Source organism: Dermacentor andersoni, chromosome 7, assembly GCF_023375885.2.
Source record: "Dermacentor andersoni chromosome 7, qqDerAnde1_hic_scaffold, whole genome shotgun sequence".
Lineage (NCBI taxonomy): Eukaryota > Metazoa > Arthropoda > Arachnida > Ixodida > Ixodidae > Dermacentor > Dermacentor andersoni.
Genome location: NC_092820.1, coordinates 11,256,376 through 11,269,780, shown reverse-complemented (window position 1 = coordinate 11,269,780; position 13,405 = coordinate 11,256,376). Strand labels below are relative to the sequence as shown.

Here is a 13,405-nt window from a genome sequence, read left to right as displayed (position 1 = left end):
AAAGACGCTAATGTTTATTTGCTGTACTGCAGTACAACAAACTCGTCTGAGTGCATAGTTCGATAAGTCTTTCTTTACCAGTGAGCACGCATGTGAAGCTTCGAATACTTTAGCCCCGAGTACAGACATTCCTAAAACTCTATTCGTTACTATTTTCTGCCACAGATGCAACAGTCATTACGGTCATCTTTCAAGATTCTGGTACGGGAGCCCCATCAGCATCATTTGAAGCTGCTTCACCGGCATTACCTGCCATCAAGGAACAACACTGCGGTCCTCGGCACCCCACTAATGGAGGCGCGATCCGGATCCTCCGAAGCTGAACTTAGGAGTTCTCAGAGGACCCGGCTCCTCATCTCAAAATATAAGGAACTGAATCCTCCCGTAGGAAAGCGAGGCGGCTTCAAGAAAGTTGAAATTACTTTCTCATTTAAGTGTTAACAGAAAGTTAAATTTCAAATTTGCTTGCTCAGAAGTTTGTGAGCATACCTCATCAGCTTTTAATGTGCTGGAATTGCCAATTTTTAATCCATCCCTTTTTTCACAGGACAAAAAAGGCCATGTGGCAGGCGATTGCTGACATGATGTCTACCGAGTTCTCGGCCCTGCTGACTGAACTTCACGTGCCAAACAAATAGAAAAGTTTAGAGCGCTCATATAAAAAGTCGAAAACGAAAAACAATTCTGGGCACTCAAGGGCTGTGCATGAACACGAAGAGTGAATGTTGTCAACCAGTGAGTGCAGTCTCCAGCTTTCATATTGTCGCAGTACAACGCGGACAGTAGACAGGGAGACGTTCAAGAACCGCACGACAACTTGTTCAAATACAAAACAGGCCAGAGACACAACTTCACGTCTTCTTTGGCCTCGTTTCCGTATGGGTGTCCAAACCTACACTCTGTCGCCGACGTCATAGAATACTATTCGACGGTGAAGATCATAGTGCCCTGCATCGTAGTCTTGCTGCTGGCAGATCCGCAAGCGCGCGAGTCACCGAGCCTCTCCTGCGCGTTGCGTAAACACAATAGCATCCGTATCACTGTCGTCAAAGTCATGTGGAAGCATCGCATCCAACATTGTTTGTACATCCCGTCCATGAACAAGGGTGAACGGAGTCATGCGCATCGTCTTTTGTTTTGCCGTGTTATATGCAAAGGTGATATACGGTAGGATGTCGTCCCAATTTTTATGTTCAACATCCACGTACGTGGAGAGCATGTCTTCAATTGTTTTGTTTAGGCGTTCTGTTAATCCGTTGGTTTGTGGATGGTACGCGGTTGATTTTCGATGCGCCGTTCCACTTAGCAGCAAGGCGTGATCTAAAAGCGCAGCCGTGAATGCGGTTCCTCGGTCTGTTATTACGACGGTTGCTGCGCCGTGGCCCAACACAATGTGCTTAACGAAAAAGCGCGCCACCTCGGCTGCTGTGCTTCTCTGGATTGCCATTGTTTCAGCATAACGTGTGAGATAGTCGTTTGCTACGATAACGAAGCGATTCCCTGCAGTAGATGTAGGAAGTGGACCCATATATCCATTCCGATTTGGTCAAATGGTGTGTGAGGAACCTGGACGGGTTGCAGGAAGCCAGCTGGTTTCAACGGAGGCGACTTGCGCCTCTGGCAGTCGAGGCAAGTGCAGACGTGATGTTTCAGGATGGTGCTAAGTCTCGGCCAGTAGTACCTCTGCTGCACTCTGGCCAATGTTCTCGTGTAGCCTAAGTGACCAGGAGTCACCTCGTTGTGACAGGTTTGAAGTACTTCCGTACGAAGAGCTGCAGGAATGACGAGCAGATAGGGGGATACGGTCGAAGAAAAGTTTCTTTTGTAGAGGACTTTGGCCCGCAAACAAAACGACAACAGTCCTCTTGCGAAACTCTAGGTGGTTTCACAGATCTGCCCTCTAAGTAATTGATGAGTTCAAGCAACTCAGGGTCGTCCCGTTGTTGGGCGATGGTGGATGTGTCCAGAACACAGAGGAATGCCGAGTCTTCTTCGGGTGGAGGAGACGACTCTATCGGCGATCGAGACAGGCAGTCAGCATCCGTATGTCGTTTCCCCGACTTGTACTTGACAGTCATCTCAAACTCTTGCAGCCGTAGGCTCCAACGCGCCAGTCGTCCCGAAGGGTCTTTAAGGTTTGTCAACCAACACAATGAATGGTGGTCGCTGATAACTGTGAAGTGGCGGCTATACAAATATGGGCGAAATTTCATAACCGCCCATACTGCGGCGAGGCATTCCTTCTCAGTTGTGGAGTAATTAGCCTGTGTGCGTGAGAGTGTTCTGCTGGCATAGGCAAGTACTCTTTCTGTGCCCTCCTATCGCTACACAAGAACAGCTCCCAAGCCAACATTGCTGGCATCAGTGTGGAGCAATGCAGGAGCGGTCTCATCAAAGTGAGCAAGCACCGGAGGTGTCTGGAGACGTTCCCGCAAGTCACTGAATGCACCTTGCTCCTCGTCGCCCCATACAAAAGCAACATCGCCTCTCGTCAGGCGAGTTAACGGCTACGCAATGCGAGCAAAGTCCGCAATAAACCGCCGGTAATAGGCACAGAGGCTTAGGAAGCGCCTAACAGCCTTTTTATCGGATGGTACGGCAAACTGTGATACGGCGGCAATTTTCTCAGGATCTGGGCGAACACCTGCGTGGCTGACGACGTGACCAAGAAACTGTAGTTCCGCGAAGCCAAAGTGGCACTTCTCCAACTTCAGGGTGAGGCCGGCGGACCGGATGGACTGCAGAACCGCTTTAAGCCATTCGAGGTGTTCTTCAAAAGTTGCTGAGAACACGATTACGTCGTCCAGGTACACTAAGCAGGTTTTCCACTTCAGACCCGAAAGCACAGTATCCATGAGGCGTTGGAATGTAGCAGGGGCAGAGCACAAGCCGAAAGGCAAGACTTCAAATTCGTATAGGCCGTCTGGCGTCACAAAAGCAGTTTTTTCCTGGTCTCTCGGATCTACTTCGATTTGCCAATATCCGCTTTTTAAGTCCATTGAAGAGAAGTAACGCGCGTGACGAAGCCTGTCGAGTGAATCAACTATACAGGGAAGCGGGCACACGTCTTTCTTTGTCACTTGATTTAGTTTTCGGTAGTCCACGCAGAAACGCAAGCTGCCGTCTTTTTTCTTAACTAGAACTACAGGAGATGCCCAGGGACTCATTGATGGTTGAATCACGTTCTCTGGGAGCCACACGATAAGGATTTTGGTGAATTGGTCTTGCCGTATCCTCTGTAATTATCCGATGCTTCGTTAGAGGCGTCTGTCCGACGCTGGACGTCGATGCAAAGCAGTCATTGAACTTCGACAATAGCGTGAGAAGCCGCTCTCGTTCGTGCTGCGACAAAGCAGTGCTGACGTCAAGTGCAGAAGCTGGGTCTTGCATAGGTGCTTCTTCGAGTAGCGAACAGCAGCCACGAACATCCGCAACATCATCAAAATAAGCCACAGCCGTGCCCTTTGGAAGGTACCGTCGCTCTGTGCTAAAATTGGTTAGTAACAAGTTAGTGCGCCCGTCAGTGACATTTACGATTCCTCGTGCGACTGAGATACCGTGAGTAAGCAACAACATGGTTATTTGGCCGGCAACTCCCTCGCAATGAAACGGTGCGTCACATGCTACCGAAACAAGGGTACATGATCGACATGGGATGACAACGTCGTCTTCTGCTAGACGAAAGGAGTTTCGTTGCGGCGATGAGCAATGGACTAAACCAGGGCTCTTATAAAAGGTCACCATGCGGTCTGGAATGTTAATTACGGCGCCATATTCTTTCAGGAAATCCATCCCAATAATCAAATCTTTACAGCACACAGGAAGAACGATGAAAGTGGCCACGAAAGAAGAATCCCGGATGCTAATTCTAGCAGTACATCTTCCAATAGGCATCAGTAATTGCCCACCTGCCGTCCTAATGTGGGGTCCCGTCCATGGTGTCTTTACTTTCTTCAGGCGGAGGACGAGATCCTGACTCATTATAGAGAAGTCTGCACCAGTGTCGACTAACGCTGTCACTGGCTGTCCATCCACCAAAACATCAATGTCGGCGCTCACAATTTCTTCGGTGGCAGGGTTTATCGGCTTCACGTCATTCTGCGACGAGAGTGTCTAAGGCTTTTTATTGTCTTGCGGTGGGCCTGCAACCTTACCCCCAGAGGTCGCCGCCTTCAGTTTCCCCGGCGTGGGCTGGGTGACCTTCGTCCCCGTAGGTCAGCAAAAGTACGTCCAGTAGGGGAAGGCATCTGACGTGGAGGGGTTGGAGAATGCGACCGACGGCCGAAATCGGACTGAACACACGGCACAGATTCGTCATTTCGGTGCGCTATTGGTGGTCCCTGAAAAGCAGTTTCGTCGCGGCATAGCATGGAGTCGTCATTTGCACGTCGACCATAGCACTACGCACGAAAAGGTCGAAATAATGCGTCGCGATGCCAGCAATGACACGAAATGTGACCGGCGCCTCCGCAGTGAAAACAGAGTGGGCGCCTATCGACGGTGCGCCATACGTCGGTCCTCCGAAATTGCGGCCGTCCCGTAGCGTAGTTTTGCGGCGTTGACCAAGGCGCGGCGAACGACGGCTGCTGGTGGGACTGCAGTGGCCTAATGGGGGCGCGCCTCGAAGCCTCCTCTTGCGGCGGCGACCAAGGCGCGACTGTCGGAGGCTGGTGGTACGGCGGTGTGGTTGTAACGGGTGGTGGACATCAGACAGCGGCTGCGTAAGCCATGGGACGCTGGTGATCTTGAAGATCGGCTGCCGGTAACGCCTGCCTGATTTCGTCACGCACCACTCCGACGATTGACGCTATGGGTCTATCCACTGTCGGTGTCAGAATCTTTTGAACTTCTTCTCTGACGAGTTCTCTGATCAATTCCTGCAAGGGTTTCTGATACTTGCCAATCACTGCGGCGGCATTGATTGTGGTGCTGGTGGACAGTCGATCATACTGTCTGCATCGCTGAGGAAGGGCCCGCTCATAGCCGTAGCCTCTTTGATAAAGTCGGCGACGGTGACTGGTGGATTCCGCACAAGTCCCGCGAACAACTGCTCTTTTACACCTCGCATGAGGTAGCGCAACTTTCTTTCTTCAGTCATGTGCGGGTCGGCTCTATTAGAGGCGGGCCATGTCCTCGGCGAACATTGTGACCGACTCATTAGGTTGTTGTACCCTTAGCTCTATCATCTGCTGGGCACAGTCGCGTGGGTCGGCACTCGCAAAAGTATCCGTGATTTTCTGACGAAAGTCATTCCATGTTGTTAGGCTAGCTTCGCGGTTTTCGTACCAAGTACGGCCACTGTCGTCAAGGGCGAAATAGACGTGGGAGAGCTTTTGCTGCTCAGTCCACTGATTAATCTGTGCGACGCGTTCGTATTTGTCAAGCCAGTCTTCAATGTCTTCGAAGACTGCTCCGCGATAGCGATCGGGAACCAGAGGATGCAGAACGGTTACTTGCTGTGGACTGGAAAACCAGCTGCTTTGGGGTGCTTGCGGTGGGCTGGTTTCGGCCATTACGACATGTGTGGAGCTCCTGGAGAGAGGTGGTTGAAGAGGGGAGAACTCCGGGGCAAGGCCTAACAGTCGACGACTAAAGCGATGCACGGGTGTCGTAACTGGTGATAACGCATCCGGGCTAGAAGAACGACTCCCGGAAGGACTCCCGAGCATCAGGCGCGGTCAGTAGCCCGCTCCTCCACCAGTGTCGCAGTACAACGCGGATAGTAGACAGGCAGACGTTCAAGAACCGCAGGACAACTTGTTCAAATACAAAACAGGCCAGAGACACGTCTTCTTCGTCCTCGCCGAATCCCCGTGACCCACTAGCTGAAGTCCGTTAATGTCCCTATCTTCGTTGTCGTCTGCATAGAAGAATAGACGCGTCAATATTTTCCAACTAATTCTTTTCTTCTTTCTTAGTGAGCTAAGTGAGGTGCTAGAACGAAAGCACCATATAAATCCCACTGTCCTCATGAAGCCTGGAGCGACACTAGAAAAAGACAGCAGGTGCAGTTGTCTCAATTTCACTGAAGTTTATCCCCATGAATACTGCACGCTGTTTTTCGGCAAGTCTCCTGATGGTGATGACAGTGATGACATGGAGCCAGGAGCATCGTCCATGGTCAAACTTTTTTCAAGCCCTGCCTCAGCTGCAGTTTTAAGCTAAGAACCGAGGAATGCCTTGGCCAAGAAAAGGAAGAAGGACAGCACATCACTACAAGCGATGTTAACAGAATTTCGGAAGGCAAAAAAGAGCGAGCCGACCGCTTTGAAAAAAAGATGTCTTCGTTGGGGAGGGTAGTAACAGCTGTCAAAAAGGCTGCCGCAACGGCTACGGAATAAAAATTTGCCAAAAAAAACTGAAACACTGTATGTATTGTGTGTAGCCAGACAATACACACAAGAGACAAGACAACCAAAGAATGTAGCCTGGGACCTACAGGCCCCAAACGCCTCAATTTATCTTTCACCAACAAAAGTTTTCTCCAAGTATACTCAAATGTTTTCTCAGTATATTCAGAGTCAGCCCAATTGACAGTCGGAACTGTCATGGGGGCAACAAACGTAGTGCAACCTGGGGGTCGCGAACGCGGGTGTTTCTACTGCGGCGGTGCCCATCAAGCATGCCAGTGCCAACACGTCAACTCAGTGTGCTACAAATGCAGGCGGCAAGGGCATCTGGCAAGAGTGTGCAAAAGTGATAGCGAGTCATAAACAGACAGGCGTGGCATGCAGATTCGAGGCGCGTGAGCACAGTGGATGCAGTGCTTGGGGTACCCAGAGCGAGTGAAATGCGTGGAGCGTACGACCTTTGGGCACTTCATGCGGATGGGCTGGCGCCTATAGGCATTACGGTTATCATTAACGGGGTTCCACTAGAGATGGCACTTGATACGGTCACCAGTGTCTCAATCATAAGTGAAACAAAGTTCAGGCAACTGTTCCCATTGGCCGCCTTGGAACGATTCAACGTACAGCTGAGGAGTTTTTGCGGAGACACACGACCAGTCGCCAAAAAGTTTGTGGCCGCTGTAAAGCTTGGGGAAGTGGAGAGACGGCTACCTCTGTTTGTGGTAAAGGGGCAGTGCCCAGCATTGTTTGGTAGAAGCTGGATGAAGAAATTCCAGTTCGGAATCAGCAAGCTGTAATTGATTTTGTCGGTGTCGTCTAAAGAAGGAGCTGTGGACCATTTTCAAGAGGTGTTTTCAGATGGTTTAGGCATGTCCCGTGGAATTAAGGCTCGCATCTTGGTGCCGCCAGATGCCAAACCCAGATTCTTTAAGCCCCGGTGGATGCCCTTTGCTTTGAAAGACAAGTTTCAGGAATCGTTACAGAGACTGCTCCTCCAAGGCATGGTCCAACCAGTGAAGACTGCCAGATGGGCAGCACCTGTCGTTCTAATGCTAAAACAAGGCGGGCAGTTGCGCATATGCGGTGATTTCATGCTGACTGTAAATCCCATAGCACTTGTGGCAACGTATCCCGTGCCACGCATAGAGGAATTGTTCACATTGTTCACAAAGCTCCAGGGAGGAGTAAGGTTCACAAAGCTAGACCTAAAGGATGCCTACCAGCAGATCGAGCTGGAAGAACAGTCACAGGAGTTCGTCATTATCAATACCCCCAAGGGCTTGTTTCAATACATGAGACTGCCATTCAGGATTACTTCTGCCCCAGCCATATTTCAAAGGGAAATAGAAAACCTCCTGGGAGGTCTTGATCATGTCGCAGTTTAATTCGATGGCAATATCGTAACAGGCGTGAATGACAACGAACATTGGGCAAATGTCTGCAAGGTACTAGAGCACTTGCAAGCGGTGGGCTTGAAGCTGAAACTTGCAAAATGCAAGTTCTTGCTACCTGAGGTCCAGTACTTAGGCCACATAATAAGTGCTGCCGGGCTGCATCCAGATCCTGCCAAGACTGAAGCAGTACGGAATGCTCCCAAACCTCGAGATGTGAAAGAGTTGCAAAGCTATTTGCATTCATGAAGAGCCCCAAGGAGCTGCTCGCATCCGCTCGTGTCTTGGCCCATTATGACCCCTCCAAACCCACGGTGTTGATCACTGATGCTTCCCCTCATGGCCTGGGGGCAGTTCCTGCACAGAGAGAGCCTACTGGAGAAGAGCGACTGATAGCCTTTGCATCAAGAAGACTCACGGCCACTGAGAATTATAGTCAATTGGATAAAGAGGCACTTGGTCTCGTGTTTGGTGTCGCAAAGTTCAGGCAGTATCTCTGGGGACGGAAATTTGAAGCAGCTACTGACCACAAACCCTTGTTGGGCCTCTTACGTGCTGGAGGGCCTATTCCGGAAACATGCTCGCCGAGGCTTCTTCGCTGGGCATTGCTGCTGGAAGGTTCAGCTAAAGTTTGAGCTAAAGGCCTGGAAGTCTGATAGCCTATGCAGATGGGTTGAGCAGACTCCCCTTGCCAACAATTAATTGCTCTCCAGGGGCGGCTGCGGAGGTATTCATGCTTGAAGGTGTCTATCCCCGTGTCCTTTCATCAAAGGTGGTTGCAGAAGCCATTGCAAGAGATCCGGTGTTGTCAAGAGTGCTACAGGATTTATGGTCTGGTCATGTTCAAGACTTGACATCAGAGGGGGGACCGTACATGTCCCGATTCAATGAGTTGAGTGTGCATCAGAACTGTGTGCTCTGGGGAAACTGTGTTGTGGTACCCTCCAGCCTCCAAGGAGAAGTCCTCAAGTTACTACACGAGAGCCACCCTGGGGTCACAAAAATGAAAGCATCGCCCAAAGTAATGTGTGGTGGCCGTCGTTAGACAGAGACATCATAACCATGGGTCAAGATTGCTTCACCGGCCAACAACAGAGACCACCGAGACCAGTGCCTATGACGCCGTGGCCGTTCTCAGACAGGGCCTTGTCAAGGATCCACGTGGACTATGTGGGACCTTGCCGGAATTCCTTTTTTTTTATTGTAATTGATGCATTCTCCAAAAGGATTGAAGTTTTTCCCGTTTCATCATTCTCAGCGGAATGTACAATTGCATGCATGCGGGTCATGTTTGCGAATCAGGGCCTCCCAGACATGGTGGTATCAGACAATGGACCCGCATTCGCGAGGGAAACGTATGGGACATTCTTGAAGAAGAACTGCGTGAACAGGATGCTAGTACCGCCCTATCACCCGGCTTCTAATGGTGTGGCAGAGGGAGCCGTTCAAACTATGAAAGTAAAATTACATAAAGTTGGCCCAGGGGACCTTCGTGCACAAATTGCACGAATACTGTTATCATAAAGGTCGACACCCCACAATGTCACTGGGTGTTGCCCATCCGAGCTGTTGATGGGACGGAGGCTCAGGACTGCATTGGATCTGCTGCGGCCAGACCTAAGGAAAACAGTCCTCCAGAAACAACTCGCTCAGAAGATGGAGTACGATCAAAGAACGAAACCGAGGGTGCCAGCACAACCAGGAGACAGAGTATTCACCAGGAATTTTCGGCCAGGTCCGAGCTGGATTCCCACTGTAGTCACCAGGCAACACAATTCACAGGTGGAGCTACAATTGGATGATGGGCGACAATGGATCCGGCATCTCGACCATGTAAGGCCTCAGCCGATACCCGACCAGCACAACCGTCAGTGCTCCAGCCCTACTACCACACGCTCGGAACCTCAGGGACCGGAGGTACAGGGACCGGAGGTACAGCTCAGGGACCGGAGGTACAGCTCAGGGACCGGAGGTACAGCTGACAGTGGTTTACCCGAAGCAGCGACAAGCTTGGAGAGTCAACCACTACTACCCGGCGAGCCCTATCAGCTGGAGACCAGTGACACCATAACACCAACACAGACCGATTGCTCCTCGCCTCCTTCCACACCTCGGCTTCATCGGAGCACTAGGGAACGCTGTCCGGTGCTTCAGTTTTCCCCTTGAACTTTAACTGCTTATATGCTGTTAATCTATTGTATTAAGGAGGGAGGAGTGTGGTAACTAACACCACCAGGGGGCGCGCGATGGACAGTAAAAAGCAGAGCGCATGACCTGTGCGGGCAGTATGCTCAGGCCCCGCACACTCAAGTTCAACAAATGGCCACAGAGGGCGAAAAATCAATCGAGGCGCGTTTCAGCGTAAGCGCACAAGTGGAGCTACTGTAATTTGGTCGAATAGTTTAATTTGTGCTTTCTCTGCTAGGGGCGCTGAACATGCTGAATTTTTTAATTTACACAAACCATTGACATGAACAATCGAGGTGTCTAAGGATGCTTTTTTACCTCAGGCAAATAGGCAGTTGATTTTCTTTTAATTTGATTGTTGAAGCTGCTTTTTAGTCATAGCGTCAAGGTTTTTGTGCTCGATTAACCACCGACAGCCGACAGCCTATTAGTATCGATGTGTTTCCTGGCCGTTGGCGTTCGAATACTACGGCGGTAAAACATTTTCGAAAGCATGCTGGTTTCGTCTGCGAGTCATTACATAGACTTGCTGTACGAAGGTCTACCCTTGGCAAAGAATAGTGCCTCATTTTGTTTAGGCGTTGACTATCATAATGAATGCGGCGGAGGTTGAGGGAGTACGCTTGAAGGTACGTTTTTATGCCGTTGATCTCCATAACACCGTAAGTACGCAAACCGATGTCGTAGAACACCCGATGCATCATTGTGTGTTCTCAGTCATCGCTTGTTTGCTGTATGCCTACTAATTCTTCATTTCTTCAAGTGTTGTATCCTCCTTTTGTCCTTGTTCTCTTGTGCTTCACTTACAGTATGTCGTTCCGTCAGCTGTAATGCTCATTTGCAAAACCAATACGTTTGATAAGACGCAGTGGTTATCATAATTTCACTACACGTGTATTAAGCTGGCACATATGGTTCAGATACAGATACCTGTATGCGAACTTGCACGACGTTGATGCGGAGATTAGGATAATTATGACACCCGTAAGGAAGAGGCAGCTGACGGCCGTATAAGCTGTTGCGTTCTTTCCGCCAAACTACCCGGCCTGGTAGTGCTGTAAAGATGCTGTATAAAAGTGACACGCGGTGACAGGGAAATTATTATACTTAGCAGCCGACCGTACATTTTGTAGCTTAGGTCTTCTTTCTTGTGCGTTTGTGCTACCCTTATTAATGAGCCATCTCTTGACTATGTTCTTGACTATGTAACCGCGTTTGTGTGGATGCGTAGACGTGTGCTTTTTGTTGTACTTGTAAAATGCAAATAAAATATTTTCAGGCTCACTCAATCTTTGGTGTCGTGTGCATTTATTCCAGTCGAGGCCATCGTGCCATCTGGAAACCGCATTCTGTCAGTAGCCCTACACGAAATGCAACAGCTGGAGCGCGGCGGCACTACTCGGGGTGCCCTTAAAAGTCAGTTCAGAGTGTGCCTTAACTCGATATGACTCAGCGCTACATGTATTCTGCTGCGCCTCGATCGTGCTCCCGCCAGTTTGGTTGCTGTGTGGCAAACGTAGCGCCTACATAAATGTAGGCGCTACGTTGCCGAGGCGCAGCAGCCAGACACCCAGTAAAGCCACAGACCCAGTAAAGCCACAGAACACCTGGTAAAGCGTGTGCAAACCTGGTGAAGCGTGTGCAAAACCCCGCTTCCGTTTCCTGTTGTACAGCGCCACCTGTGGTCACATACTTTAGTTCACGACGCCACCGCTACGCTTATTTCCGTAGCACTGTGGAAGGTACAGTTTCCCTTCTCTAAGTTTGTATAGGTGTTCTGTGGTATGCTTACGCTCCTCACAGTGGTTACTGTGTCTTTATTGCCGTGCGCTATGGCCGCGGGTCTGGTCACCACACTGGGTAACTATTGAGTGCAACCACTCCCCGTGATAATGTACCGAGTAACTCAGTTTTCTTTTATTATTCTGTGTCATTCGACAACACTTACCCGACTACATTCTGTATGGGGCCTTGAATTTAATGGAATAAAACGGAGCTGCCACCTCCTGGCATAAGAACGCTGACGGGGCGCCGTGTGAACACTCACCATAGCAGGCAGCCCGTTTTTCGTCTTCTACCTCCCATTGAAGACAAAAAATAAAACACCCACCGACAGTGAGCACTCCGAGGACGCGCCGGTGAGCCTGGAAGTCACCCCAGAGGCTCCCGTCGGCCGGGTAGCTGGTCGTGTAGCGGAGCCACACGCTGCGGCTTCCCTCGGGCTGTTGCGTGTCGCTGAGACGCGTACAGCGGACGCGCCCGATGTGCTCCACGGCGCGCTCCCAGAGCACAGTGCTCGAGACGTGCGACGACAGTGGCTGCACCAGCACCAGCAAGCACTGGTGGTCCTCCAGCCGAGCGTCGAAATCTACAACAGAAGCGCTCATGATCAGCTGGTCGGCGGCATACAAACTAAAAAAACCGGCAACACAATGCCACAGCAGTGTTGCCAGGTCAGACGAGGCAGCGTAGCCCAAAGCTAGAGAAAGTGAAGCCTAAATGTAGGCAAGCACCAAAATAGCAAAAGAAAAATTGTAGCCAATTATAGCCCTTATTATTTGTTGTTTTATTTGCATATTTTTTTTTCACATTCGGCTACGGCAATTCTTTTTTGCGCAATCCGTCGTAACAAAATGTCCGTGACACCCATGACGCATGTAAGGATGGCGCTGCAGAATCTGAATGGTCGATCCAACGTTGGGTCGATCGGCATCAGGGCCGGATGGCATTAAGAATAAAATGTTACGGAATTTATACGACCGGTCAATTGAGTTCCTTACGCGGGAGATCAATTGCCGATGGAAGGAAGGCTCTTTCCCGGAAGAGTGGAAACTTGCAACTACTGTTCTGAAACCCAAACTGGGGAAGGCCATGGGGCTTGAAAATCTCAGACCCATTTCTCTGACATCGTGTTTGGGGAAAGTCGCTGAGCATGTCATTTTAAATAGGCTAACGCGTTATGTTGAGGGCAATGGGGTCTTTCCGCACTCGATGATAGGATTTCGGCCCGGCCTCTCGACTCAGGATGCTATAATCAGGATTAAGCATCAGCTCCTTGATCGGCGGACAACCCAAGCAACAAACAGTCCGCGGCAAAAAGTCTGCGCGACGTCTCCGGCCGACTGCAAAACGGTTGGTCCGACCTCAACAAACAAGGACGGCCCAGCTTTGGGGATTGACATTGGCCTAACATCGGCCGATCGTCGGCAATCGATGTAGGCCCGACCACTGTGGCCGACTTGGCCGTCGGCGTCCCATACGACGGCCTACCAAGGTTTTAGGTACGTATAGTCAGTCGGCCAGCCGTAAGGCCATTCTATTTGGCCAACGCAGCCGAGCGCATGCCACACGCGGTCAAGCCATGGCCCTGACGACAATTAATAATGGTCGGCACTGCATCGGCCCGGTGCTGAAAGCCGACGTACGTTGCTTTTGACGCTCCGAATAATCGTAGCATTTGCATCATGCACTCACAAC

The 13,405-nt window shown here is 50.4% G+C and overlaps 1 protein-coding gene across 2 annotated transcripts in view; it reads right to left on the bottom strand.

Moving 5' to 3' along the window:
* The window catches only part of brun (trafficking protein particle complex subunit brun), a 642,817-nt gene extending 630,451 nt beyond the window's left edge, over positions 1–12,366 (bottom strand). For both annotated transcript variants that reach the window (XM_072289153.1, XM_072289154.1), the window contains exon 1: positions 12,039–12,366. In XM_072289153.1, coding sequence (XP_072145254.1) covers positions 12,039–12,315 — 277 coding nt within the window. In that variant the 5' untranslated portion in view covers positions 12,316–12,366. The remainder of the gene's footprint in view (positions 1–12,038) is intronic.
* Between the last annotated feature and the right edge of the window lie 1,039 nt (positions 12,367–13,405).